This window comes from Larus michahellis, chromosome 5 (assembly GCF_964199755.1).
Source record: "Larus michahellis chromosome 5, bLarMic1.1, whole genome shotgun sequence".
NCBI lineage: Eukaryota > Metazoa > Chordata > Aves > Charadriiformes > Laridae > Larus > Larus michahellis.
In genome coordinates this window covers 45,249,941-45,274,648 of record NC_133900.1, presented here as the reverse complement: position 1 = coordinate 45,274,648, position 24,708 = coordinate 45,249,941, and the positions used below count along the sequence as shown (strand labels likewise).

The following is a 24,708-nucleotide window of genomic DNA, read 5'->3' as shown; positions in this document are numbered from 1 at the left end:
AGAATTTGTAGTAGAAACAGCAGTATGGGATTCCATGGTAATGTTTCAATCTTATTATTGTGAATTGCTACCCTGCTCACATTAGTGAATTATGCTGCAGCTAAAATCATTCACTATCTGTATCTGTCTTGGGAGACATTTACCTCATGGCTGGGCTGTTACCATAATTTATATAGCATACATACCTGCTTTTAGGTCATACAGATAACAAAGCAATCTTTAAACAGGTTTTCAACCTGATACAGTCATCCATTCTAACACCCAACCCCTTTATATTCAGGACTAAATACTGTATTGAACTGCACTTTTTAAGCCTGGGATGAAAACAATAAGATATCACCTCACAAACCGTTTTGTCTTCCAAGGGGCATGTTTTTGAATAAGGGTAGTACAAAACAGACTCCAAATTGATCCTGAGTTAAGGGCCAAATAGCAGGAATCCAACCCACCTGTAGGTGGAGTCAAGTCTTAAATTTCCATTTGATTCTGTAAATACATGGGGGTCTTACAGATACTTTAGACACCCAGTTAGACTACCTGTGCTCTTCAGAGAAACAAACATATCCGTACAAAGACCTCCATTCTCAAAAGGCAGACAACAAGATGAGTTTGTGGTTGTAGAGTTACCTTACATTCAACCTTCACACTGTGGTTTCATGGATTGGTTTCCTTCTGCAGAAAAATTATTTAGGGAAGTAAACACAGAACCTCTCCTCACTCTTCCCCAGCACCTGTGCAAAACTGATCCTCCACTCCAGTATTTTCTGTTTGCACACCATTTTTCCACTAAGTTAATATCTGCTTAAAGGAATAATATTTAGGGAGTCTCACAGAGTACCAACCACTTGACTGGATCCACTGATGTGCCTCATGCATGCAGATATTTGACCAAAATAGAATACGCATTAGCTTTGCAGACCGAAAAGGGGAGTCCATCCTTTTGAAAGCCTATATATACCTATATTTTTAGTATTTTTGCTTCCAGAAGGAAAGACAGATTTACCAGGGGGCACATAACGGAGCTACAGTTCCTGCTCAACCCCATTTGCTCTGCACAGATTGATGTGCTCTCCATGTGATATGACAGAGGATGCGTTGTGCTGTTCAATAGCACCCTTATTCACATCCTGACTGCATCCAGCCCTGATGTATAGCAGTACTGTGTGAACAGATTGCTTTCATGACAGTTTTGAAACTCAGAAGGAGCCAGTTTGAATTGCAATTTTATTTTTAACCATCCTACAAGCGATGTCTACAATCTAAGACACAACTGTCTCCAACATGGTGCTAGTGTAAATAAGTGGACGGTTCTGAATGGTTACTTATATACCTTTAAATGGCAAGCCATGACGCTGGAGAGATTCTGAGTCCTAGTACTGAGTTAGCAAACCATCTTGCCATTTCTTTTTAGTTCCCATCTTCTTTCTGATGCAGTAACTACACAAAAAATTGAGGAATTTAGGAAACTGCTCACAAAACTACATCAAGGAGACATGTGCAGCTTGAATTCTGGATTCCTGGATAACCGGAATACTATGACTCAGAGGACTCAATGAGCTTTCCAATCATCTATTTCACAAAAGTACTCAAAGTACCTTTTGAACATTTCCAACTACAATTGTGTGATTATTTTAGCCCTTTGTACTTACACTGTGAACTACTTAAATTAAACAAGACTAATTATGCATATTCTTTTTGTACAGGATGATATTTATCTCAAGTGGTGTAATTGGCACTTTGGTTATGTGTACACTGTTTACTGCAGTGTAACGCAGAGACACCCAAGCTAACAGCAAAGAACACGATCGTGATAATTACAGCAAGACTGTAGACAATGCGAAAGGGAGGAGAACTTGGAGCAAAACTATCTTCCAGAATAAAACCTTCTTTAGCTTCCACACTTGGGCTCCTCTAAACAGCTTTAGAATATTTTTACCAGTGAATAAATCAAAGTGCCATGCAGTAATTGTCTGTGATAGACAAGAAAAAATGCTTATATCTCACTATTGTATCCTACTTTACTAGACAGCAACTCAAGTCTTCCAGAATAAATGGCCACCTGATTACACAGTCTCCGGGGCCTTATTGCTTTGCTGGGATAATTATCCCATCAAGGTTTCCATGACAACTTTCTTTGCTCATGATGGACCCCACGTAAAGCCGTTCATTTAAAGTGATAGGACACATTTCGGTTCAAAGCTAGAAGCAACGAACTTTCACTTTCCATCTTATTCTAGCTACTCTGACAGGGTACTCACAAGGAATTCCCAGCTTCTTTAGCCATATGTTGCATTCTCCACTGGATTAAGGCTTCCACAAAGTGTAATCCACTTTTCACTTGTGGAACAGGTCAGTGAAATACAAAGCTACTGTCTGGACTGAATAGGAGAGAGGAAATAAATGACATGGAAATCAGATGACATGCGCTGACAACATGCATGTAAGAAGTGCCAGATATTGTGTCATCTACCTACTTTTTCCAAAAAGCACGTGGACTCATTTAACAGTGGTGCTGCATCCCATTAGAGGCAATATCATACAGGCAAGAAAAAAAAACGTCCTGGGGAAGGATTTCTGAGAAATGCAAGGAGTTAGCAATTAGCTACAAATTGCTTAATTAATGAAGAGATGATGACACTAATTAATCTTGTGATAATAGGCTGATTTAAGAATCGCTGATAGTCAGAAATGCTGCCACATTACAAAGTATTTTGTTTCCTTTAGAAAAGATGAAACTATAGGAGGTTAATGCTTTTTCCGATTTATAGAAATTTAACTGCTTGCCTCCTACTACAGTTAGCAGCCATGTGGTTAAATCACCGTGCATTGTTTTAAAGAAAAAAAATAGTGATTTCTTTAATTATTTCAATTCTTAATTTCTCTCACAACAAAACTCTCCATTTTGTTGACATTTGATACAAAAAGTACTTGATTATCAATATCATACTATACGTATAATTGCTAATATGATGAGTGTGCAGTGCACTGTAGGTTGAAGACAACAACTGTCCGTTGTGCTTTCTAGCTGTTTTCAAGTATATGTACACACCATAATAACTGTGTAAAAATCCTGCCTACTTCAAATTATGTTTCTGCTGGCTTAGTTAACTCATTCTGGATTTTTAACATTCTCCCCCTTCTCCCCTCACCCCCTAATGAAGTAAATTCCAAAACTATTTTACATAGAAAGTCAACTTAAACGTGAAGATAAACATTTTGGAGGAAAAATATATTAATGATATCACAAAGCAAAGCTAATATGTTACTGGTGAATACAAGAGAAGACACAGCAAAGTTAGACAATAGCTTATTACAAAGTACAGACCAAATTTTATATCATTTTCTTATGCCTCTAGGAGACGGTCAGCTCTCACATAACTGACTGAACATGGGGTGTGCTTTGCACAGGAGTCTCTGCCTGCTCTATGGGGCTCAAAGAAAGACCGAGAAGAAACTTCATGTGAATGGCAAGCTTTCCATGGAGCACCCATTCCGCAGATTTTGAATTTTCTTGCTGTTCAAGAATCACTATGCAGATGGCAGTGCTGGGACGCATCTGCTACCACAAAGCTCTTAGCTGTCAGGACACCCTTAGGTCAAGGGTGAGCACTAGAGAATGGGAATCTTCTCAAAGCTTTAATGAGGATGATGAGTTTCAAGCAGGTGCTTTGCTCTGCCTCCAACCTGAACTGCAAGTCTAAATCTCTATGTTCTCCTTGGATTTTACTTAGGAAATAATACACTGCAGTCTTCTCAGGCCCATCACTCTCCTTTGGATTCTTGGTTATCAGCCAAATTGACATTTTCATCAGAATTTGGCCCATGACAGTAAATATTGTTGTCATAGTAAAAAGTCTGTATAGTATTAAGAGGACACATCTGCAATTTTTTCTTAGGAAAACAGCCTCATTGGGCTAGTCCTTGTCTTTGAAAGAAAAAAATACTCTTGACCTTTTCTTTAACAAGACATAGTGAGCAAATGCTTTTCTACAGGGTTCCTGAGATGTTATTCCACAATTATATATAGCCATAGCGCTTGACAGCCTATTTCATTCAACGGCTTAATACTAGCTGGTCAGCTGAAAGTCACAGGAGGCTCTACACAACAGAACAACAGGTCTTGCTAGAGCCCCCTAAAAGTACAGGTGCCTACATTCTTTCTTAGACAATTAAAATAATTACTGATCATAACATGTCACTCAGAGATAGTAAAGTATATAATACAACATTTTAAAATATGCTAGAGTTAACTATCACTACTCAGTGCATCTTTCTGGGATGTTTTATGACATTGCATTGGCCCTGGAATATCCACATGGCTGAGTATTTCTGGACGTGGCAGTAACACCTTTGGAATAATTTCTTGTTTATGTGTATTTAAGTCCCTCTACTTGACTTCTTCAATTGCTCAAAGCCTTTCGTAACTTTCTATCCTATGTGCGCAACATATTTATGCATACTTTTGCAGTTCACATTTTGCCATAAGCTTTTGAAGTCACTGGTTTGAACCTATTTAAGGGATGAATTACACTATACAGTTTGCCATTCCAGAGGACACACCTTCCTTGTCTGATCACAGCAGTATTTTGATGATGGTCAGGGAAGTAAGTTCATGGAAGTCTTTCAGTAAAATACTACAGGAAGCCAGCAGAAAAACAATCTTAGCATTTTGAATTCTGTTACGAGGCAGCATGCTTCAGAACTAAGTTATTCTGTTCAGATATCACAGGGATCAAAAAGTAATGGAAAATAACCATGTTTCAATCTTTAAAAAACCGTAAAAACTGTCCTTGTAAAATGCTGACCTCTGTGAGAGTTACATTTGATAATGAAATAAAGCCAAGAGATGGAGTCAATGACTTTGCAAGGATTTTTTAATTCATTTTGCTATATACTGCAGTTTGGTTTTATTTTAAAATTAATGTGCATTATATTGCTGGAACTACGAACTGTGCTGCAAAACTCTTAATGTGATCAGTGTGCTCATAGAGGTCCGATCCTGAAAGGTGTATTGAACCTACCATTCAGAGTTCCCAGAAACTTGCAGAGGGTATCAGAGATAGAAACTTTTCTAGCACAAAGGAATTTGATTTTAGGATGTTTGATGTTTTATCTTAAATTCCATGCTGTAGGCTGCAGCAGCACTATGAGGGCTTTATGAATGACCAATGATAGAAACTGAGCACCCAATAGATACCAATTTGAAAAAATCAGTAATGCTTAAATGGTATATTTAGGTGCTTAAATGGGTAGACAGACAGTCTAAAGATACTGAGACTTTAAACAGTTTGCATTAAAAAGAAGTATCTTTTAGAATGTATTTCTAACATCCAAGATTTATTTCTTTACTATGAATGCACCACGGTCCAATTATAGTGAAAGCACAACTAGCAGTATTTCAACAAGAGCTTTGACGAGCCCTACTTGCAACATCCACCCCATTTGCTGCTTTTCAGTACTTTCATTTTCCTTAATTAGTCCCCTCAAGTTACACAGAATTATTCAATATGAGAAGAATTGCTATTTTTTTAAGCCAGCCACTCTAACAAAAACAGACTTGCAACCGCCATATTAACGAGTACATTTTCTACACTGAAGTCCTTGCCTAGTTTCCTCTTTTTCTGTTTCAGAGGAAATTTACACCTGTTATCTCTTGTGATAGCAACATAAAGCAGAGGGGGTATGTAAAAAAACCGTAACATGTAAGGGAAAAATATGGAAATTATGCAGGAAGAAAAAAAAGCAGCTATGGTGAATTATACTGTGGTTTTGGGGGCACTAAAAATTCCTTAAGCTACATCCTAAACAATACAAAATCTTAAAGCTCCATTTTCCAGTTACATCTGTTGAAAACTGGAACAAGAAATGCAAGGGTTAAACAGCCAGGGAGCAGGTACAGCTGAGACCCTGCAACCCATCAGCCAATGCCGATACCTTAGTAAGAGCACATCTATATAAGAGCACAAGCCATAGTAGCTTTGCTCTTGCCTGTTTATAAGAAGTTGTGTAGCTTTTCTTATAAAGCCACAGATTTTGGCAGTACTTGGGATTTTTTTTTGCCCTGCAATGGTAAGAATTTTCATTTAGATTTGTTTGTTGTTTTAATCTGCTGGGATATGTAATTTAATAAAATACTTTATTCCCTTTTGCTCTGAGAGCAATAGAAGATTGGAGAGCTTGTCTAACGATAGCTGGTGTATTTCTCCTTCTGCTGTGAAAGTAACAACTGCTGATTGGTAAAGAGAGGGACTAGCTAGCTTGTGTTGGGATGAAGTGCTGGTCTAACTTCTCTAAGAAGCATGGAAAAAAACCCAAAACAAACCAAAACCCAAAACTTAAACTGTGAGGGAGCTGAGTGGTAAGAACTGGGTTACCTGGCTAAACTGTACCAATTTGGTTGTAAATAGAGCATAAAAATGTCTTGTGCACTGAAGTTGTTTTGTGCATAATGCTCTTAGGCTTAGAAAATATTTTAAAAATAGATAAGTCTAATTATCCAATAGTTTTTGTGGTGTAAATACATAATAAGTAAAGAGAGAGACTGCCCTGTAATTCTTCACCAATGCAACTTGGAGGTTCTTGTTTTGTTGTTCATTGCAAAGGGTGGAGTTGATGATAAACTTAAGACAGTTTTGGCCTCTGAACTAGAAAATTAATCTCTCTGGATGTGGAGACTTGTATCTATGCAATACCTGGATGAGGCTCTTTATGATCTTGGCTTTTTGTGTGATAGTATTTGGGATTGGTTGTTGGTGGGTTTTTTGGTTGTGGACTTTTTTTATGTTTTTTCTTGTTTTGGGATGCTGTGGGGTTTTCTTTGTGGGGGTGTATGTCTACTTTCATTAAAGCCATGAGGGCTAGCTCGTACTGGTAACTCAGGAGTCCCTGGCAAGGGTCCTGTATCAGCTTTCAAGACAGAGGAAAAGTCTATGTATTTTTCGCCAATATGTTATGAGAAAAATGCTTAAATCATGTATCATGCTGGTAATTAAGTTCGTGTCTTACAAAGCTGGCATACTACTATGGGTAGGTGATGAAATGCAGTTTCAGTATATTTGTGAATATCCCTATGAGCTGTGGGCATTTGTGGCTTGTGAAAAGTAGTACAACAATGACAAAGCTTAACTTCACAAAATCTCAAGAGAAAACAGTGATGACGTTAAAGACAAAATCCTATTGTGAAAGAAGCATTCACTGTCTTTTGGGGCTATCAACCTACTTTTATATTTCAGTGTTGATACTACAGCTGTGGAGGGCCCTAGAGAACTGAAGTTACATAAGAAATGTGTTGGTCCCTTGAGGAAGCATGCCAGTCTCTTCTTGTGGTGTGAAGGCCTGGCCTTTTAGACATACTGTATTTGGAGCTCCCTCGAGTCTGTAGTAGTTGAGTTACTGCACTAGGCTGGTTTCCTAAGAAAAACTTGCAGATTTGGCCCTGATGTGAAAGGTGTGGCAAGAGCAAGACTCCGGCAGGCCTGCATCAAAGGGGGATGACAGGCTCCACCTTCTCCCACCACCAGGGTTGTTTCCCGATACTGGGCGTAAGCCTGTCTTAGACAGCGTCATTGTCTTTGAATATGCTATAACCATGGGGGAGGGCTTTAAACTTATTTCCCAGCTGTGGCACTTGTTTATGGTAGTTTATAGTATTGAGACAGATGAATGGGAAATGCGATCACATAAAACAGAGTTGGATATATTGTCAGTGCTACTTATGTTGTGCAATGGTACAGTGTAGCAAACACAGGTGAGCATCATACTTGACTGGTTCCAGAACTGGGAACAGTAGAGCTGTGTCAGCATAGTGCTGCACCTGAATTAATTAGCCATGCTTATAGATAGAATGCTAACTTATTTGGGAACAGACTGTGCTAATGTTACACAGCTCTAGGCACTGAAGCTGTTAGCTGGGAATGGCACAGTGAGAATATGCCAGGTTCTGTGTTGCTAGCTAGGAGAGGTCTACAGCAGAATTCTACTGTACTGTTGCACTAGAAGCCATATGGAGTGGAAACATCTCAGCGGATCTGAGGGAAGAGCCTTAAATATGAACACAAGTCCAAAGTCAATATTATATGTTAGCACTGCCTCTAAGATTTATGCTAAACCCAGCTTTTATTCCTTTTAATGTTCTGTGGTTGCCAGGGTGCCCAGAAAAACACAAGAAGAAATGATTCTTATGGAAGCTGCTAAATATAATTGTTAACCCTAAACTGTACACTAAACCCTCAGATTTAGGGACTCTAACAGCAGTAATGACTACAAAAGTTATTATTTGAGTGGTTTCTCTGAAAACGTAGACTACTGCCTCTCAGGATGTTAAAATAAAAAAATGGATTTACCCTGTTCCTAAAGGAGCCCTTCTAGTCAGTTGGTTATAGCCAGCAATTCTCTGTCTCTAAAGACCAGATAATAGGAATATGATCAATTTGCCCAACTTTAGACCCTGAAAAAAAGAAGGAATTATACTGAGTTGCTTGCCTCCTGACTCACTGTAGATTCAGCTGAAATGACTCAGAGCCACTATTTTCCACCCCCTCACCTTATTATCTGTTGGGGGAAGAAACCAAGGCATACATACTAGATGAAATGTTAATGTCATCATTCAACACTTAGTGAATACGTATTTTCATTATTTGTATTGATTATCACTCTAACATCTGGTGACAGCAGAATGTGAATTGCTCTGTATGTTAGGAAACTGTCCCATGAAAACAGGGTTCTGAAACTGAGGATTGGGAGGTAGCGTGTATAGATTTAAGTAAATAAGAAAGACATGACAGTCTTAGAAGTTACTAACAGTAAAGCAATTTGCTTGTAGGCATCATGTTTATCAAGTGATTCTTTCATATTAAAAATGTGAAGGCTCATGAGGGGGTTTCTACTAAGCAGCCACTGATTAAAATAACTTGCTGTTGGACTACATTTATTTTTATGTATCAGACCAAAGATATATTTCTTTTTTCATTTATTACCTCCAGTGGCACCTATTTGACTTAACACATTTTTATCTTTATTTTGTACATATGCAGGGGAGGGGTTAAGGTGAAAAGTTACAGATTAAGAGAAACGCAATACCCACAAATGACAAAAGAACGTGTCTGGAAAAATGAATCTTGTACCTAGACTGCCTGGCTCAGAAAACTATCCTACTAGAAATATAATTGGATTAGAATTTACGATTCAATAGTTCTACTTTTGTTTGGGGAAACACTTTTTTGGATAGGTTTTCACATTAGGAGCCCCTTACAGGAGGAGATTCTTATAGGAAGACTCTTAACTTCCTGGGGTAATACATTCAGCTGAACTGTGCCTCACTGCTGCTTTGAACATAAATAGTTATGCCTCCAAGTAAACTAAGCAATTTATTATGTCTATGGCTATCTGTGAAACTTAACTGGTAGGTATGCCAAATGGTCCTATGTAAATTGCAGTTATGTACAATCACAGGACTAACAAGTAAATTAAACGCAGAATAGTGTAGATGTAGGGGTCAGCGTTCTAAGTGCTAATTTATGCAATTGGGATGGTTTCCCTACATTCAAAATAGAGCAGAAAGACAGACTTTGGCTTGCAGTAAATTACTACTGCCACCTTAAAAAATCATAGTTTACTGTTAGCTGCCAGATCTAAATAAACAGTGGTTCAAAATGCTGGATTACAGCAGTACCATGCTGTGAGTTTACATTTCTGTCAAAAGCAGTTATTGCAAGGCTCACTGAATTGATGCCAAAATAATATTAATCACTGTACTAAAATGTCTATCTAACTTCAAGTCCTTCACAGCAAGACTACTGTGAATCTTCACCCATATTCTGTTTCAAACATTCACAATACAAAACAACCTGAAGCCTCCAGGATTTCTCAGGAAATGTATGTCCTGCAGTATCCTGATGAGTTTTCTTCCAGTGATATGACTTTTCCTTCTCCCCCACCCCACCCCCAACTGCATTTTCTTCTTTCATTCATCCTGATGTATATAGCCTGCCTCACAGAATTGCAAAGGGAGCTGGCAGGGATCCAGGACAACCTGTCAGCACAGGCAGCAGTGAGGTGGTGACTCAGCAGAGGCACTCTGTGTCTTTGCAGTCTGCTACAGCATTGCTCACTCGCAACCTTCCTGGAGGCAAATCTTGCCTTTGACATTGAATGTATCCACAGCTCCTGCTCATCCTTATTTTCATGGAAGGGAGGACGTGTCCTCTTCTGAACCTGAAAACATGGAGCTGCCTTACAGAAGCTAATAACCCAGGGAACAGAGGCTCTGTGTGATCTGAGGATTAGTTGAGGCTTAACCTGAAAAGGCTGGCAATCTAGTAAAGTAACTCATCAAGAACCAGACCTTCACTTAAGCTGCAGTGTTAAAACTATTTTAAAATCGTATAATTTACCTGCATTTGTGCCACACTGCATTCTGTACAACCCTAACATTACAGCTGACATGCACAAAAATCTAACATACTTGCTACATACACTGGGATTATTTAGAATAAGATTAAATTATCTGTTCAGAAACAAGATGTCTACTTTTAAAGGAGTTATATTGAATGGTACAAAAGGACATCAACGTGGCCAATCACGTATTAAAATACCTTTTTTTTTGTCTTCTTTCTTAAAACTGCTTTTTTAATGACAAGAATTTAAATGGCTCCCTCTTGTGGCAAGAAAAATGTAGTGCCATGTTCTCTGGCGAAAATTGGTCCTTGACCAGAAATTTGAATTTATATGTATTTATATTGAATAGTCTAGTCATTGGTATGTTGTGGTGACTGATGAGGAGACTGCACAGACCTAAGCACAGACTGCTTAGGTACTCTTGAAGCTACCTAAAAAGTACCTAAGCATGATTTACACTGTTACTTTTCAGTTGTATATGCTGAAGGGTAAAGGAAAAATAGATCATGAACCGTATGTATTGCCCTTGCTTAACTTGCTAATGCAGACTAGACTATATCGTGTCTCACATGGAACTCTGTCCTTAAACATATATCTCTGGAACATCTCAGCACAGAATATCTGGATAAGATAGCTTAATTTATTTCTGATGTTTTTCACAGGTGAGCAAATCTGAACTTTGTAAGGGGTGGGAGGAAAGCAATCAACTCTGGAGGGAACCTATGAGCATAAATGAGTCAGTGAATGGCAGTGAGGCAGTATAAACTGGATTTCACCAACTCTGCAAGTTGTCTTCTTTCTAGTATCTACTGGTTGATAAAGCTTTCACTCAGGCTTTAAACTCATGAAGGCTTTTTCACAATAATTAATAGCTATAAAACTCTGAAATGAAAACCCAAGGTTTTTGTCATAGCATGGGGCATACTTTGGTAACTTTGAATATTAAGCAATAATCTTGGAAACGGACATAGGAGAGGAAAAATTCGCATAAAGGACTTGGTGACCTCAAGGGGGAAATTAAATGTATACACAGAAGTATCTACCATAGCTTTTGAGAAAGCAGGCCTGAAAAGTTTTGTTTCAAGACAACAGACTCCAGTTCTGTGGTTTCTCACAAAATCTGTTACTGCACAGTTATAAACTGGCAGCTAGGCTCACTGCAGAGCAGGACTAATCACACAGATGGCTTTAGACCTTGATAAAGCTACTGTGCAAATTAATCTCTTGAGATAATCTCTGATGATGCTGATTCAGAAGTCTGATGGTATAGAAACAGGCGGCTATCTTTACTAGTTTGAAGGAGGGGCTTTAAAATACTATATTGTAAACTCTGCTTTAGTTACTCATCCTTCTTTGTAAAACTTCTTCCATGTTACAGCCTTACAGGCTGTTAACAGAATGAATGACAATATGACTGCCAATATCAAATTATGTATGTTTTTCAAATCTAGGACTTGATAAGTGAGAACAAATTATTTGGAGGTAGATAAACACAGATGGAGTTACTGCTTGTTCACAGAAAGGCAAAAATTACTATAAGGTACTAAATAATCATTCAGTGTCTTACAGTTTCCCTTTTAAGGGCTTGCATGGTGGCACTCCACAATCTATTCCCATGCTTCAGAGAAGAACTGATGAAGATTCACTTAACTGAAAGGGCTTATCAAACCCAAAATGTGTACTTAAGCTCAAAACTGCTGTTCTGAAAACATCTTATCAGCTGCCACCTGAGACTAGATAAATCTAACCTCAAAAATACCCCTTTGATCTATCCAGCCATGCAAAGTCAGTTTCCTGAACATAACCACCATCATGATCTTAATGGAACCAAGATAGCTGCCTTATATTTCAAGCCTGATGGGATGGCTTGAGGCAACTGGGCATTTCATTACCTCTTTCTCATGAGGTACTCATTCCAAAATTGTTTGGAAATTTTCTATAAAAGGATTGAGTTGCACTGTATATACATACACACATACATATGTATATAAAAAAATATTTTTTTAAAGCCTATTTTATCTTGGATATGGTGAAACACTGCTACTCTTAACCAATAATCTGGTGGCTGGGGTACTTGCCTGGAAAGTGAGAGAGACACGAGTTCCTCAAATGAAGATTTGGTATCTTCCTTCCTGAATTCTCTGTCTTTCTCTCTTGGAGTATCACCAAACTGCAGGCTATTCCAGAAAATAGGTGCTCTTGGAGACTTTAACGGCTTGTGTGGAGAAAAGAGTAAAAAAAAAAAAAAAGGTCAACTTTTCAACAGAGCTCACAAGAGCTGTATCTTCAGTGAAGTGGTAAAGGCCTTCCAAGTTAGGCTTTTGAGACCTAGCACTAATATTAACAATAAGCCAACGCAGGAGTACATTTCTAGTTAACTTGCATTTTTTCCAGCATAGCTTTGCCTGGTGAGATATTGGCCTACCTAAAATGGGGCCACCACAAGTTTATTTCACGCCTCCATTACTTCTCTCTCAATGCTATAATGAAAAATATTTTAAGAGGCAAATGTCAATCTCTTAAGTTTTCAAAGTTTTCCACTTGTAAAAAGTTTCTATTTTCTTCTTGACCCAAGATAAAAGGTAGAAGCTTTCCTGCTGACTTCATTAAGTTGTTTTGTAGCAGAAATCAGGAATATACACTTGAGACTCTAGACTAAGTCATGAAGCACGCATGGGCTATCCTTCTTATGTCACTTTTGCATTCACCTTAGTAAAATTGTAATTGTGGAACTGAAAATGGTTATGTGAAGGGTTTCTTTCAGTAAAAACTGAGAGGAGAACAGGAGGGCATGATAAGCATCTGCAAAGCTGTAGGAGTGGTGGTGAGGTTAGTTCCTTAACCTCACCTTGCAATAGGGAAAAAGCTTATCCTGAAATAGTAATGGGTGACAGAACTTACATTTGTTAGCTTTAGTACTGAAATGGGAAATATTGGTGCCTTTGGTGTCACTGAACCAATTTGCTGCATGAGGTTGGAATTTGGATAAGCTAAGCTACGGTATAAAATGGATACTAGTGATGGTGATGAGGGAGGTAGCCTTTATTCTAAAGTCACCTAGAACACTTTCCACCAAGCTACTGAGGAACATGTTGTTCCTTCAGGTGCCATTTTGTCTAGCCTCCACTACAGTTAAGGTTTGGTATATTACAAATTATGGAGTGAGACTAATATTAGAAAGCATTTCCCAAAGAAACCTCACGGCAGTACTCTTCATGCTTTTTTGGGAAGAAAATTAGGTTTGTGGCTTGTTAGTGAGCTTCTGTACATTGTTTCTGCTTCACCTCAGGTTATGAAACCTTTATCCCTTAAACAAGGCTCATATTTGAAATTTGATATTCTTTCCTTATGTGTGCAGGATTTTATAAACATGTAATTTCACATGTATGTTGATTTAAACAATGCTTTTCCAGCTGAAGGATGAGACTTTGTCACTGACTGTCCTGTATCTATATGAGATCAACCCATGGTTTCTATGAAGTGTCTAGCTGGTTTTACATACAGGAAATAACATCAGTTAGGATCAAGTTTCCTGTGATGCTGCAGGTAACAGTGAATGCTGTAGACAGACTCAAAATTACCATGCTTTTGTGTTGGTTGCATAACTGTCAATGTCATACGTGGTTGGAAGGTACTGCAGCTCATTCTTAGACCTAAGCTAATAATCTATATCACAAGTATTTACAACTTTAATGGATTGCAAGATAAAAACCCCCACTGGATTTATGCCATATATGCATCTTCGCTGAACACGTATTGCACACCAGCAAGAATGTATGTAGCTAAACTACATTATGCTTCTTTAAATAAAACCACTGCAATCTGACTTACTGAAACAAAATAGTGAAGCTTTATATATAACCTGCTTCCCACCACCTCCTTCTGTGCTCTTGGTTTTCTAGGCCTTTTTTCTATGCAAAGCACTTCGGCAATATACATAAATGAGTGGATGTTGCATAATATGATTATGTTCTTTTTCTAAACTGAGGGATGTGTCCTACTTGCTGCATGTCACACACTGCTGCCTTGATTCTTTCATTGGAAGAGAAATTATGTGCTGACACTTTTAAATTCCTGGCAGCTGTCAAATGCTAAAGCAGAGGCTTCAGGGATTCAGGTTTTTTCCCTTTTTCTGTGCACTGAAAACTGACATCACTTCCTTTCTCTACTGTTTTTAGCTCTGAAGGGAAAGATTACACTTGCTTCAGGTAACTTTTTTCCCCCCCCTTTGTCTCATCCCAATAATACTACTCTAACTTGTATTACAGGAATTTGCATGTACGTGTAATTAGGGTTTAAAAAAAACACAAAACCCAATAATAATCTTGAAAGCGTATCTAGGCAGTCCTGAGGTGAGCTAACCTACCACTGAGGAAATATGGCTGGAAGCTTCCCGACTGATCTCCAGCACCCAGCTCCAGCCACAGCCGTGTTCGCAGTCAACACAAGGCCGTTCGTTCTCTTCCCGCCTCGTTCCCTTCCTCAGAGGCCGTGAGGCTTCCTCTAGCCCGGGGCTAACGGTAGCCCCCACCCTAATCCTCCTCCTCTTGCCAGCCGGCTCCGGAGCTGAATCGTCGATGTACAGCTGCGCATCGCCCTTGCAAAACCCCCATTGACCTCGCAGCCAGGCCCCTCCCTGGGCAGAAAAGCCGCCGCGCCCCCCCACCACCGGCCCCGGCTCCCCTCGGGCGGCGCCTCCGTCCCCTCAGCGGGCCGGCCGGTGCGCGAGGAGGTAGGCGGGGCCGTTCCGGCGCGCGCCGCCGCCACCTGCGCAGGCGCAGTGCCGCGGCTCGGAAGCGGCGCGGCGGGCGGGCGCGATGCGGCTGGCGGCGGCGGCATGACAGGTGGCGGGAAGCGGAGGCCGCGCGGGGCGGCGGGCCCGGCCGGCGAGCAGGTGACCGTTAGCGGGCGCGCGCGGGGCGGGGGATGGGGGGATGGTGCGTGTCACCGCGCCTGAGGGAGCCGAGGCGGGCGCCGGGCCTGCGGGGGGTGGCGGGGAGCGGCAGCCGTGGCCGGAGGCAACCGGGCATCCCCGGAGTGGGGGACGAGCTCCGAGGGCCGTAGGCCTGAATGGGCGCGGATGCCTTGTGGTGGTGCCGGGCCTCTGCCTCCATGCCACTCGCTCTGGTTTGCTCCGGGGCTGTGAGGAAAGGCCCTGGGCCCCTCGTTCTCCGACACGGGGCTTCTCCCCGGTAGCCGGGGCTTCTCCCGGGGGACCGCAGCCTTTCAGGGGTGCTGTGAACAGCAGCTGCCTTGGCCTCCTCATGCGCCCGGGCTGCCTGCGGCTGGGAACATATACTCATGGTATACTAAAGTACTTTGTGGCAGCCCACTTGAGAAGTGAAATGTCTGTCTCGTTGTACTGTCCTAACAAGAGACAATAAACCTTGTTTGTTTTTTTAATTATTATTCTTTAAAACACGGGGGTCATGATTCCTGCCCATTCTTGGAGCCTTATGTGGGTTTGAGGTAGTTGAGGTTACCGCTTTAGTGGTGTGCATGCTTGAACGGATCATTTCCTAGCCTGTTTCGGGTTGTGTTACATCCTTTTTTAAAACAACTTAAAGTTTAGGCTACTTCTAAAATTCTATGCTGTAAACTGTATCAGTTTAGATGTTGAATAGCCAAGTAGTTCAGATAGTAGAGACTCAGAGGACTTTTGTTGCGTGATTTAATCAGACATGACAAAATAGTATCCCTACCTCCAAAAGTCTGTAAAACACACAAGTTTATTGGATACAAGCTGCTGTGTGATTGGAAATGGTCTTTTTAAAGTAATGTAGAACTTAGATTAAACCTTGGGATTGCTTAGTCCTTTGCTTGATTAACTAATAAAAGTGTTTCTGTTGGCTATATTGACTCATCAATATCAAAGTAGCACTTTACTATTTCATACATGTTTAGCACATGTCTTACGTAATGCACTTTTAAGGGATTCTGTCCAAAATAGATGTTCTAATTGATACATATGTTGATCTAGGTAACAAGCATAACTTAATGGTCTCATTGATCCTCTGTTAATATAGAAGCTTTGTAAAACCATTGAATCGTATACTGGATAGAACTGAAAGGGACCTTAAAGATCATCTAGTTCTATCCCCCCTGCCATGAGCAGGGACACCTCCCACTAGACCAGGTCACTCAAAGCCCCATCCAGCCTGGCCTTGAACACTTCCAGGGATGGGGCATCCACAGCTTCCCTGGGCAGCCTGTTCCAGTGTCTCACAACCCTCAGAATAAAGAATTTCTTCCTAATATCTCATCTAAATCTACCCTTTTTCAGTTTAAAACTCTTACCCTTGTCCTATCACTATGCTTCCCAAGTCCCTTCCCAGCTTTACTGTAGGCCCCCTTTAAATACTGAAAGACTGCTGTAAGGTCTCCCTGGAGCCTCCTCCAGGCTGAACAACCCCAATTCTTTCAGCTTGTCTTCTCTGATCATCTTTGTAGCCCTCCTATGGACTCGCTCCAACAGGTCCATCTCCTTCTAGAACTACAGGAAGCAACTAAATAAACTTTGTTCTGTTTTTTTTTAATCTGCAGTGTGAAAAAAATGGAGATGTCAAGAAGAGAAGGTCAAATCAGGCAGATATCCCTGATAATCTTCGTGAAGAAGCAGAAACATGCTATCGGCTTAGACTGCCTGAAGACTTCTTTCAGTTTTGGAAGTTTTGTGAGGAACTAGATCCTGAGAAACCAAGTGGTGGGTTTTTAAATATTTTTTGCCTTTTCTAACTTTCAGTTGCAAAAACAGCCTGAAGGCAGGCAAACTGGAGGTGGTCAGATGCATTCTAATGTTGCTTCAGTTTTCAGTTAAGATGCAGGATATTTACGTGAGTGTCAACAAGAATGCTGGAGATAATTACAAAGATGTTGGTACACTTCAAGCTTTCTAAAATATAATTACTGAAATCATGTAATACAAATGGACTCAATATTGTCTAAATCTGCCTTTCTTGCAAGTACATGCAAAATGTTTAGTATGGAACTAATGTTTCCTCATATCAATCCAGGTTTTACCTTCCCCAAATTTATTATGTAACAGAATGTGGCATCCCTAGATGCTCTAGAAATGACAGTTTCTTTTAGAATCATAGAATGATTTGGGTTGGAAGGGACCTTCAAAGATCAACTAGTCCAGCCGCCTGCCAGGGACAGGGACATCTTCCACGAGATCATGTTGCTCAAAGCCCCGTCCAACCTGACCTTGAATGTTTCCAGGGAATGGGGCAGTCACAACTTCTCTGGGCAACCTGTTCCAGTGCCTCACCACCCTTGTCGTAAAAAACCCAAAAAACTTCTTTATATCTAGTCTAAATCTACCCTCTTTTAGTTTAAAACCATTACCCCTTGTCCTATCACTACAGGTCCTACTAAAAAGTCTGTCCCCATCTTTCTTATAAGCCCCCCTTAAGTACTGAAAGGCCACAATAACGTCTCCCTGGAGCTTTATTTCCTCCAGGCTGAACAACCCCAACTCTCTCAGCTTTTCCTCACAGGAGAGATGCTCCAGCCCTCTGGTCATCTTTGTGGCCCTCCTCTGGACCTGCTCCAGCAGGTCCATGTCCTTCCTGTGCTGAGGGTTCCAGAGCTGGATGCAGTACTCCAGGTGGGGTCTCAACAAGGTGGAGTAGAGGGGGAGAATCACCTCCCTTGACCTGCTGTCCATGCTTTTTTTTAATGCAGCCCAGGATATGGTTGGCTTTTTGGGCTGTGAGTGCACATTGTTGGCTCATGCCCAGCTCTTCACCCACCAGTACCCCCAAGTCCTTCTCTGCAGGGCTGCTCTCAATCCCTTCATCCCCCAGCCTGTATTGATATTGGCGGTTGCCCTGACCCAGATACAGGACCTTACACTTGTCCTTGTTGAACCCCATAAGGTTCCCATGGGCCCACTTCTCGAGCTTGTCCAAGTCCCTCTAGGTGGCATCCCCTCCCCTCAGGTGTGTCAACTGCACCATTCAGCTTGGTGTCATCTGCAAATTTTCTGAGGATATACTCGATCCCGCTGTCTGTCGTTCATGAAGGTATTGAAAAGTACTAGTCCCAGTACGGACCACTGAGAGACACCACTCGTCACTGGTCTCCATCTGGACACTCAGTCGTTGACCACTACTTCTTATGAGAGGTGAAATAACCTAACTCTTGAATGAAAGCTCTCTGAATAAAAGAATGTCTCAGCTTTCCTTGTCTGTCTCAGCTTTCCTTGTCTGGTAAACAGTGTTTGACTGTTTGGATTTATGGAAGCTTTTGATACGTGAGTGGTAACAGGAGCTTCTTGGTTTATGTATGCATCCACCAGAAAGTAAACCAGTTCATGCTTTGCTTTACAGATGCACTTGTGTCAAGTGTTGGACTTAAGCTGGTTGGACCATATGATATTCTTGCTGGAAAACACAAAAAAGCAAAATCAACAGATCTGGACTTCAATCTTCATTGGAGATTCTTCTATGATCCCCCAGAATTCCAGACTATACTTGTCGGGGATAGCAAAACACAGTATCACATGGGATATTTCAGGTATTCTGTTTAATATATGCTCTTGCTGGACTGTAGTTACATGGGGCTTTTTCTCCTCTGTTTTCCACAAGACAGGATTTGAGGACTGTGCGTTATCACCAAACAAGAATCTTTCTCTTCTGTAATAAGATATTAACACATGGGTTGATATTTTTTATTAAAAAAGATCAAAGATATTGGAGTTGAAGACTAGATCTAAATATTTATTAAACTACCTCCCCCAACCCTCCAGTGCACCTTCACTTATTAATCTTTAACTTTTGCCATGATATTTAGAAGAAAAAGTCAAGCCTTATGAAATAAAGGGAACATGTATTCTTTCTGCATGTATTGACACAAGCTCCTTTGAAAGCCATGCAGTAAGATCTTAGAGCTTTAGATCTAAGGGCACTTCTTGTTAGGTTTCTGAAGGAGGTGGCAGCATGGTGAGGAGGCAAATTAATCTTACTTTGAAATAGGAAAAATGGACACAGCTTGACTATTTGTGTGTACTTTTTCATAAATAGGGATGTGCCAGACGAACTTCCAGTGTGGGTTGGTGCAAATGAAGCCAAGAAGGGCTGCGTGATTTCACAAGTTGGTGATAATGTCTTTGCTGCAGTCAAGTAAGGTTCATGTTTACTTTTATTCATAAAAAGTAGAGTAGAAGAGAAGCTATTAACTGGGAGATGGGATGTGGAAAAATGCAGCTAACTTGTTATCTTTCTTTCTTAAGAAACCCTCACTTATTTTTTGCTCCTGCTAGTGAATTTTAAGGTACTCTCAAAAGCCTTAGTAGGCTTCTTGACAGTGTTTTCCTTATTTATAAATAAAATAAATGTGTGATAATTATCTCATTCTTTAAATATATTGGCAGGGATAGGATCTATAAGGGAAAAAAATGCTCACTGGGTGTGTTATTCTTTACCTAAGTATTTTCAGTAAAGAAAGGGCATCTTAAACAATGGTAAAGGAAATCTGAATATCGTACTAAATGAGTAGTGTTTAGCTCTTGTTCTTGCATACATAAATATACATTATTTTGTATACAATGAATAACTACAAGAAGTACCATTTCTGACCTGGGGCAGGATAACGTTTATTTGGATCTGTAATTCAGTATGATTCATGAAGCTTTACACAGTCCTGCATCATGAATGTAAACAACAGATTTCGTGACCTCTCTTAAAAATGGAAAGCTCTCTAAGGACAGACGTGTGTCAGTAAGTGAAAGCATGCTGAAGAAAAGCTTCTGCAAAAGAACCCTTGTGTAGTGCAGAGTTAAACGAGGACACTTGTTTTGAAAGCACCATGATGAAACTCATAAATATGTATTTTATGTGCATGATTTGGATGACAAATAGCGTATATGGCACTGAAGCAGCAAACCAAATTCTTAAGATAGAAAGATGAACAGCTATTGGGTCCAGGAGAATCTTCAGCACCTGCAGATTGCATAAATTATACTGTAATGCTAATAACAGATAGGAAATGCCAAAGTACTGCCTGTGCCAAACTTTTTTTCTTTCTTGTTGTTAAGAGGCTTGCATTCCCAAGTCTATGTGTATAAATAGACCCATGACTGCTAATCTTCATTATAAGATTTGGAGGTTTAGTGATTAGAAGGCTATTCATTTGTTTGTTAAGCTCTTTTAAGACATGTCTCTTCTGTTTGCAGATTATTTTTCTCAAAAAAACTTAAGGAAGTGACCGATAAAAAGAAAAATGCAATTTTGAAAGACATAGATGAAAAACTAACAAGAACAGCAAAAGAACTGGGTTATTCTCTTGAACAAAAAACCACGAAGATGAAACAGAGAGATAAGAAAGTATGACTTTTCTGATCACTGGAGAGAACTAAGTTCTGTTAAACTTTTTTCATGTGCTTGCCTGTTTCTTTTATTTTTTTTTTTATTTTTCCTCCTTATAGTCAGTAAGGATGCTTCACATAAGAATTTCCAGAGCTAATCAGCTCTCTCTGTAAAACTTCGGGAGAGGGCAGATTAATACAAGTGTGTTCCAAATAATAGGATTAAATCAAAACACTTTACTCTTGTAAACCATAGCTTGGCATTCAATTAAAGGGGAAAAAAAAAAACCACAAGGGAAATAATCTAAAAAGTAAACAAGTGGTGAGTATAGAGAGAAATGCTTCAAAATGAAGATTGATGTAAACAGTTGGGTTGCATCTCTTGGAAACAGGACATTAAGGATGATATGCATTAGTGACAGAGGTTTTTTGCATACCTATCAGAAATAATTATGGTAGGAGATGACTAAACAAATGTAGTACTGTGCTACACAAGTGACTACAAGGATTCTTAGATTTCAGAACTTAACTGAAATAGAGCTTCCAGATATTTTAAATGTCAATACTTAAAAGAAACTGCTATATAACTTGAAACTAAGTTGATGTGCTAGAGCCTGGACGCTGTTTTAGGTTTGACCACCAACAGTCAGGTGTTAATTTTGCTTAGTGAGATGAGTGGTTTTATGTCACAGTATTGACTTAACCGTGCTATATTCAGTTTCCTGTCTCTTTATTTAGGTGGTGACCAAAGCATTTCATGGAGCAGGCCTAGTTGTTCCTGTGGACAAAAATGATGTTGGATACAGAGAACTTCCTGAAACAAATGGTAAATATCTTGTTTACTATATTCTTCTGCTTTATTTAAGTAAACAATCTTTAGTCATGCAGCTACTCTGCAAAAACCAAACAATTCCTATTTACTACTTGAAGAATATAAGCGGTGGGAGTAAAAGGCGTAAGTCTTAACCATCGCACTTGAGCTCAAAGTATTTTCTTTGAATGAACCAGATGAGAATCAATGAAACACGCTAAATCTGAGATAATTCCTGAAGTAGTTGTTTAGAATGACCTTCTCTTCTGTATTGGTACAACACGCAGGAAGTACATCCAAAAAACCTGATCTACGCTCAGGGATTTGTGGGTTTATTTTTTTTATCCCTCTTCTTTTCCCAGTGTTGTTCTAATCAGAATCAGTTCCTTGATGCATGTTCACCACACAAATGCCTGTCTCTGGGGAAACTGAGATGGGTGGGCACAGGGCAAGAATGAGCAGCAAAGGAAAGGGGGAAGCTTTCTCATCAGCAGCTCAGGGTATGCCCATTCATGTAAGCGTGACGCACAGGTATGTTTTTGCCACGAACTACTTCTGTGCAATATTAAATTTCTTTATTTAAACATCTAAATACTTTTGTTTTTTGCAGCTAATCTTAAAAAAATTTGCAAGGCCATTGTTGATGCTCCTACTGATGATGAGAGACTGAAGGCCTTTGCACCCCTTCAAGAAATGCTGACCTTTGTTCAGTTTGCTAATGATGAATGTGACTATGGAATGGGATATGAACTGGGTATGGACCTGTTTTGCTATGGATCACATGTGAGTACTGCAACAACCATACTTCACAAAATTATGCATTATTTTATGCACGGACTGGGAGTTGTTCTGTGTCATAGATCTTTATTCCCAACTCGATTGCATAATTATCCCTAGGAATTCTGAAAGCCTACAAGGATATTCTTAATTGTGAAGACCGTTAAAAAGTCGCACTTAGGACACCATTCCATGTTGAATTTAAAATTGCTTGTTTGAAAGCACAATCGTGCAATACAGAAGCATTTAAGCAGCATCTAACTCTTGTGATTTGATGTGCACAAGACAAAGTCACTAGACTCCTAAAAATGCAGAATGTCTGATCCAGATATACTGAATAGCTGTAGTGTCCTTCCCCCAACTACTTGCCTGGGCACGAGCACTTGTGTTCAACTGGACTGGATCAAGAAACAGACTGGTGTTTGCAGTAACCCCAGCTGAAAAACTCGGAACCGAGGTCAGTTGCCTGCCTACACTGCCTGTGTGGCTGTGTAGAAGATCTCCCACCCAATGTCTCTTTCTGGTTCTGCATTAACAAGGAGTATCATAAATAAGCTGATTGACTTACTAGCACTTAATCACTCATAAAGATTCTACCTAACACTTTTTGTTCTGGATTAGCCACTGCCCTGTTGATGAAAGGGGTCATGTCTGTTATAAATCTATGGCTGGGAAATAACATATAAAGAAGCATCAACATTACTGTAATAGAATGGATGGTCACAGAAGCAGCCATGCAGAATAGCTTCTTTTAGTAAAAACAATATTGGGCTAAGGGGTGCTCCAAAGCATCAGGTAGAAAGATAAAAATCTTGCAATATTAAATGTAGGCCCAGAAAAGTTGTGCTAAATGCTAGTTAAAATATATAGCCACTGAAATGAAGGAACACTCATTGTTCTGTCCACACACTGTTAAATTACTAATGTGTTTCTTAGATTTCCTGGCCTGCTCTCTTAAGTTCCCTACAGCATCTGACAATGTGTTGTATTTTCCTGTGATATCCCGCTTTTTTAGGACCCTTCTTGCAGTGACACTTGCTTCAGCTGCTCAGTTCTGGAAGGGCAGTGAAGGAAGCAGTTACTTCCAGTAGGCAAACCCCCACCTTTCGCCGCTTGTGCTTTGCAGCACATGAGATTAACCACTGACACACTGCTTACAATACTGTGATGTGTCCCGATACCTATCTCATGCAGCAATCTGAAACAGTGGTAACTTTGCAGCTGTTCTCTAAAAATAGAAACCTTACTGTGTAGTAAACAGGAGGGACAAACAGGGGCTTTGCCCATAAATACCACGGGGGTTGGGTCGTGGTGTTTTTGTCTGTCTGTAGATGCTCGGAGCAGCTCTTGGGTTCTGCCGGGAGCCCGGCTGTCCCCTGGTGTACAGAGCCAGAGGAAACATGGACACTTTTGCTGTAGCCCAAAAGGGGGAGAAGGACTAAACTCCCTCTCGTGTACGGTGCCCATCACCTATGCCATCTCATTCTCTCTCTCTCTCCCCCTTAGTACTTCCACAAGACCGTGGGCCAGCTGCTGCCCCTGGCCTACACCCTGCTGCGGAGGGGCCTCTTTGCCGACATCATCCAGTCCCACCTGGCCAACCGCCGCCAGGAGCCCATGGACCAGCTGGCGCCATGAGCCGCCACCGGGGCCACCCCCCACGCGCGGGCGGGCGGGCTGGCCGCAGCTCTCGCGCCTGTGGCTTTCCTTCTTGTTTTTGTGTGTTTCTGCGTGTTTTTGTACCCCTGCCTCAGTAAAGCTTTTCTAAGGAGGGCGGTGCGTCCCCGTGCTGGGGGCGGGAGGGCGGCTGCGCGTGCGCCGAGTGGGGGTTGTTGCGGGGGGGCATCGGGCTGCCGTAGCCGCCGGGCGGGAGCCGGGGCTGCCGCCGGAGACACCTCAAACGCGGCCGGCGGCCTCCGGTCAGCGCTGGGCCCGTCCGTCAGTGCCGGGGCACCGCGCTGCCCCCGCCGAGGGTGCCTGCTGCCGGTAGCTCCGGCTTCACAGCAGCAAAGGCTGAGGTGCCGCCTTTGGGTTACTCTTTCTCTGCTCTGTTTCGCAGCCTGGAGCTAAACCCAGCACCCTGTTGCTGTGCTGCGGGCTGAAACGAAGCACAAAAAGGGCGGATTACTATTTTACATTGCTTTACTATTTTACATTTCTCAGAAAACCCGTAGGCGCTGGGGAAGTGATTCAACCCGGGATTTGTTGGGTGTAGCTCAGTCCCAACCAGCTTGTTTACAGCTAGCAAACTCCATGTCCCTGCTCCTGGTGACTCTTAACTGGCACTGCGCGTTTCCTCAATTCTGTCCCACCACACATGTAAAAAACGCAAGGGTGTTTTCCCTTCTTTTTGCATTAGAACAAAGCACTACATCTGGTCTCAATCTCAGTCTTCTGGATCTGGTTGAATTAATAG

The 24,708-nt window shown here is 40.9% G+C and overlaps 1 protein-coding gene across 2 annotated transcripts; it reads left to right on the top strand.

Moving 5' to 3' along the window:
• Positions 1-5,936: 5,936 nt before the first annotated feature.
• On the top strand, positions 5,937-24,065 carry HPF1 (histone PARylation factor 1). Of its 2 annotated transcripts, none has more exons than XM_074586989.1 (8): positions 5,937-6,069; positions 16,939-17,098; positions 18,729-18,915; positions 19,422-19,520; positions 20,573-20,723; positions 21,443-21,530; positions 22,126-22,298; positions 23,799-24,065. In XM_074586989.1, the coding sequence occupies exons 1-8, from the start codon at positions 6,067-6,069 to the stop codon at positions 23,928-23,930; spliced, it is 993 nt and encodes a 330-aa protein (XP_074443090.1). In that variant the 5' UTR covers positions 5,937-6,066; the 3' UTR covers positions 23,931-24,065. The 2 variants fall into 2 exon arrangements, with proteins under 2 accessions (XP_074443090.1, XP_074443089.1); XM_074586988.1 differs by lacking the exon at positions 5,937-6,069 and adding an exon at positions 15,167-15,289.
• Positions 24,066-24,708: the final 643 nt, after the last annotated feature.

What these genes read in the sequence shown, in the direction of transcription:
- HPF1 (XM_074586988.1), top strand. Translation starts at nt 15,233, where the DNA reads ATGACAGGTGGCGGGAAGCGGAGGCCGCGCGGGGCGGCGGGCCCGGCC. An exon ending in CGGGCCCGGCCGGCGAGCAG is followed by an intron (nt 15,290 to 16,938) that starts GTGACCGTTAGC and finishes TTTAATCTGCAG; the next exon opens with TGTGAAAAAAATGGAGATGT. An exon ending in AATGTCTTTGCTGCAGTCAA is followed by an intron (nt 19,521 to 20,572) that starts GTAAGGTTCATG and finishes TTCTGTTTGCAG; the next exon opens with ATTATTTTTCTCAAAAAAAC.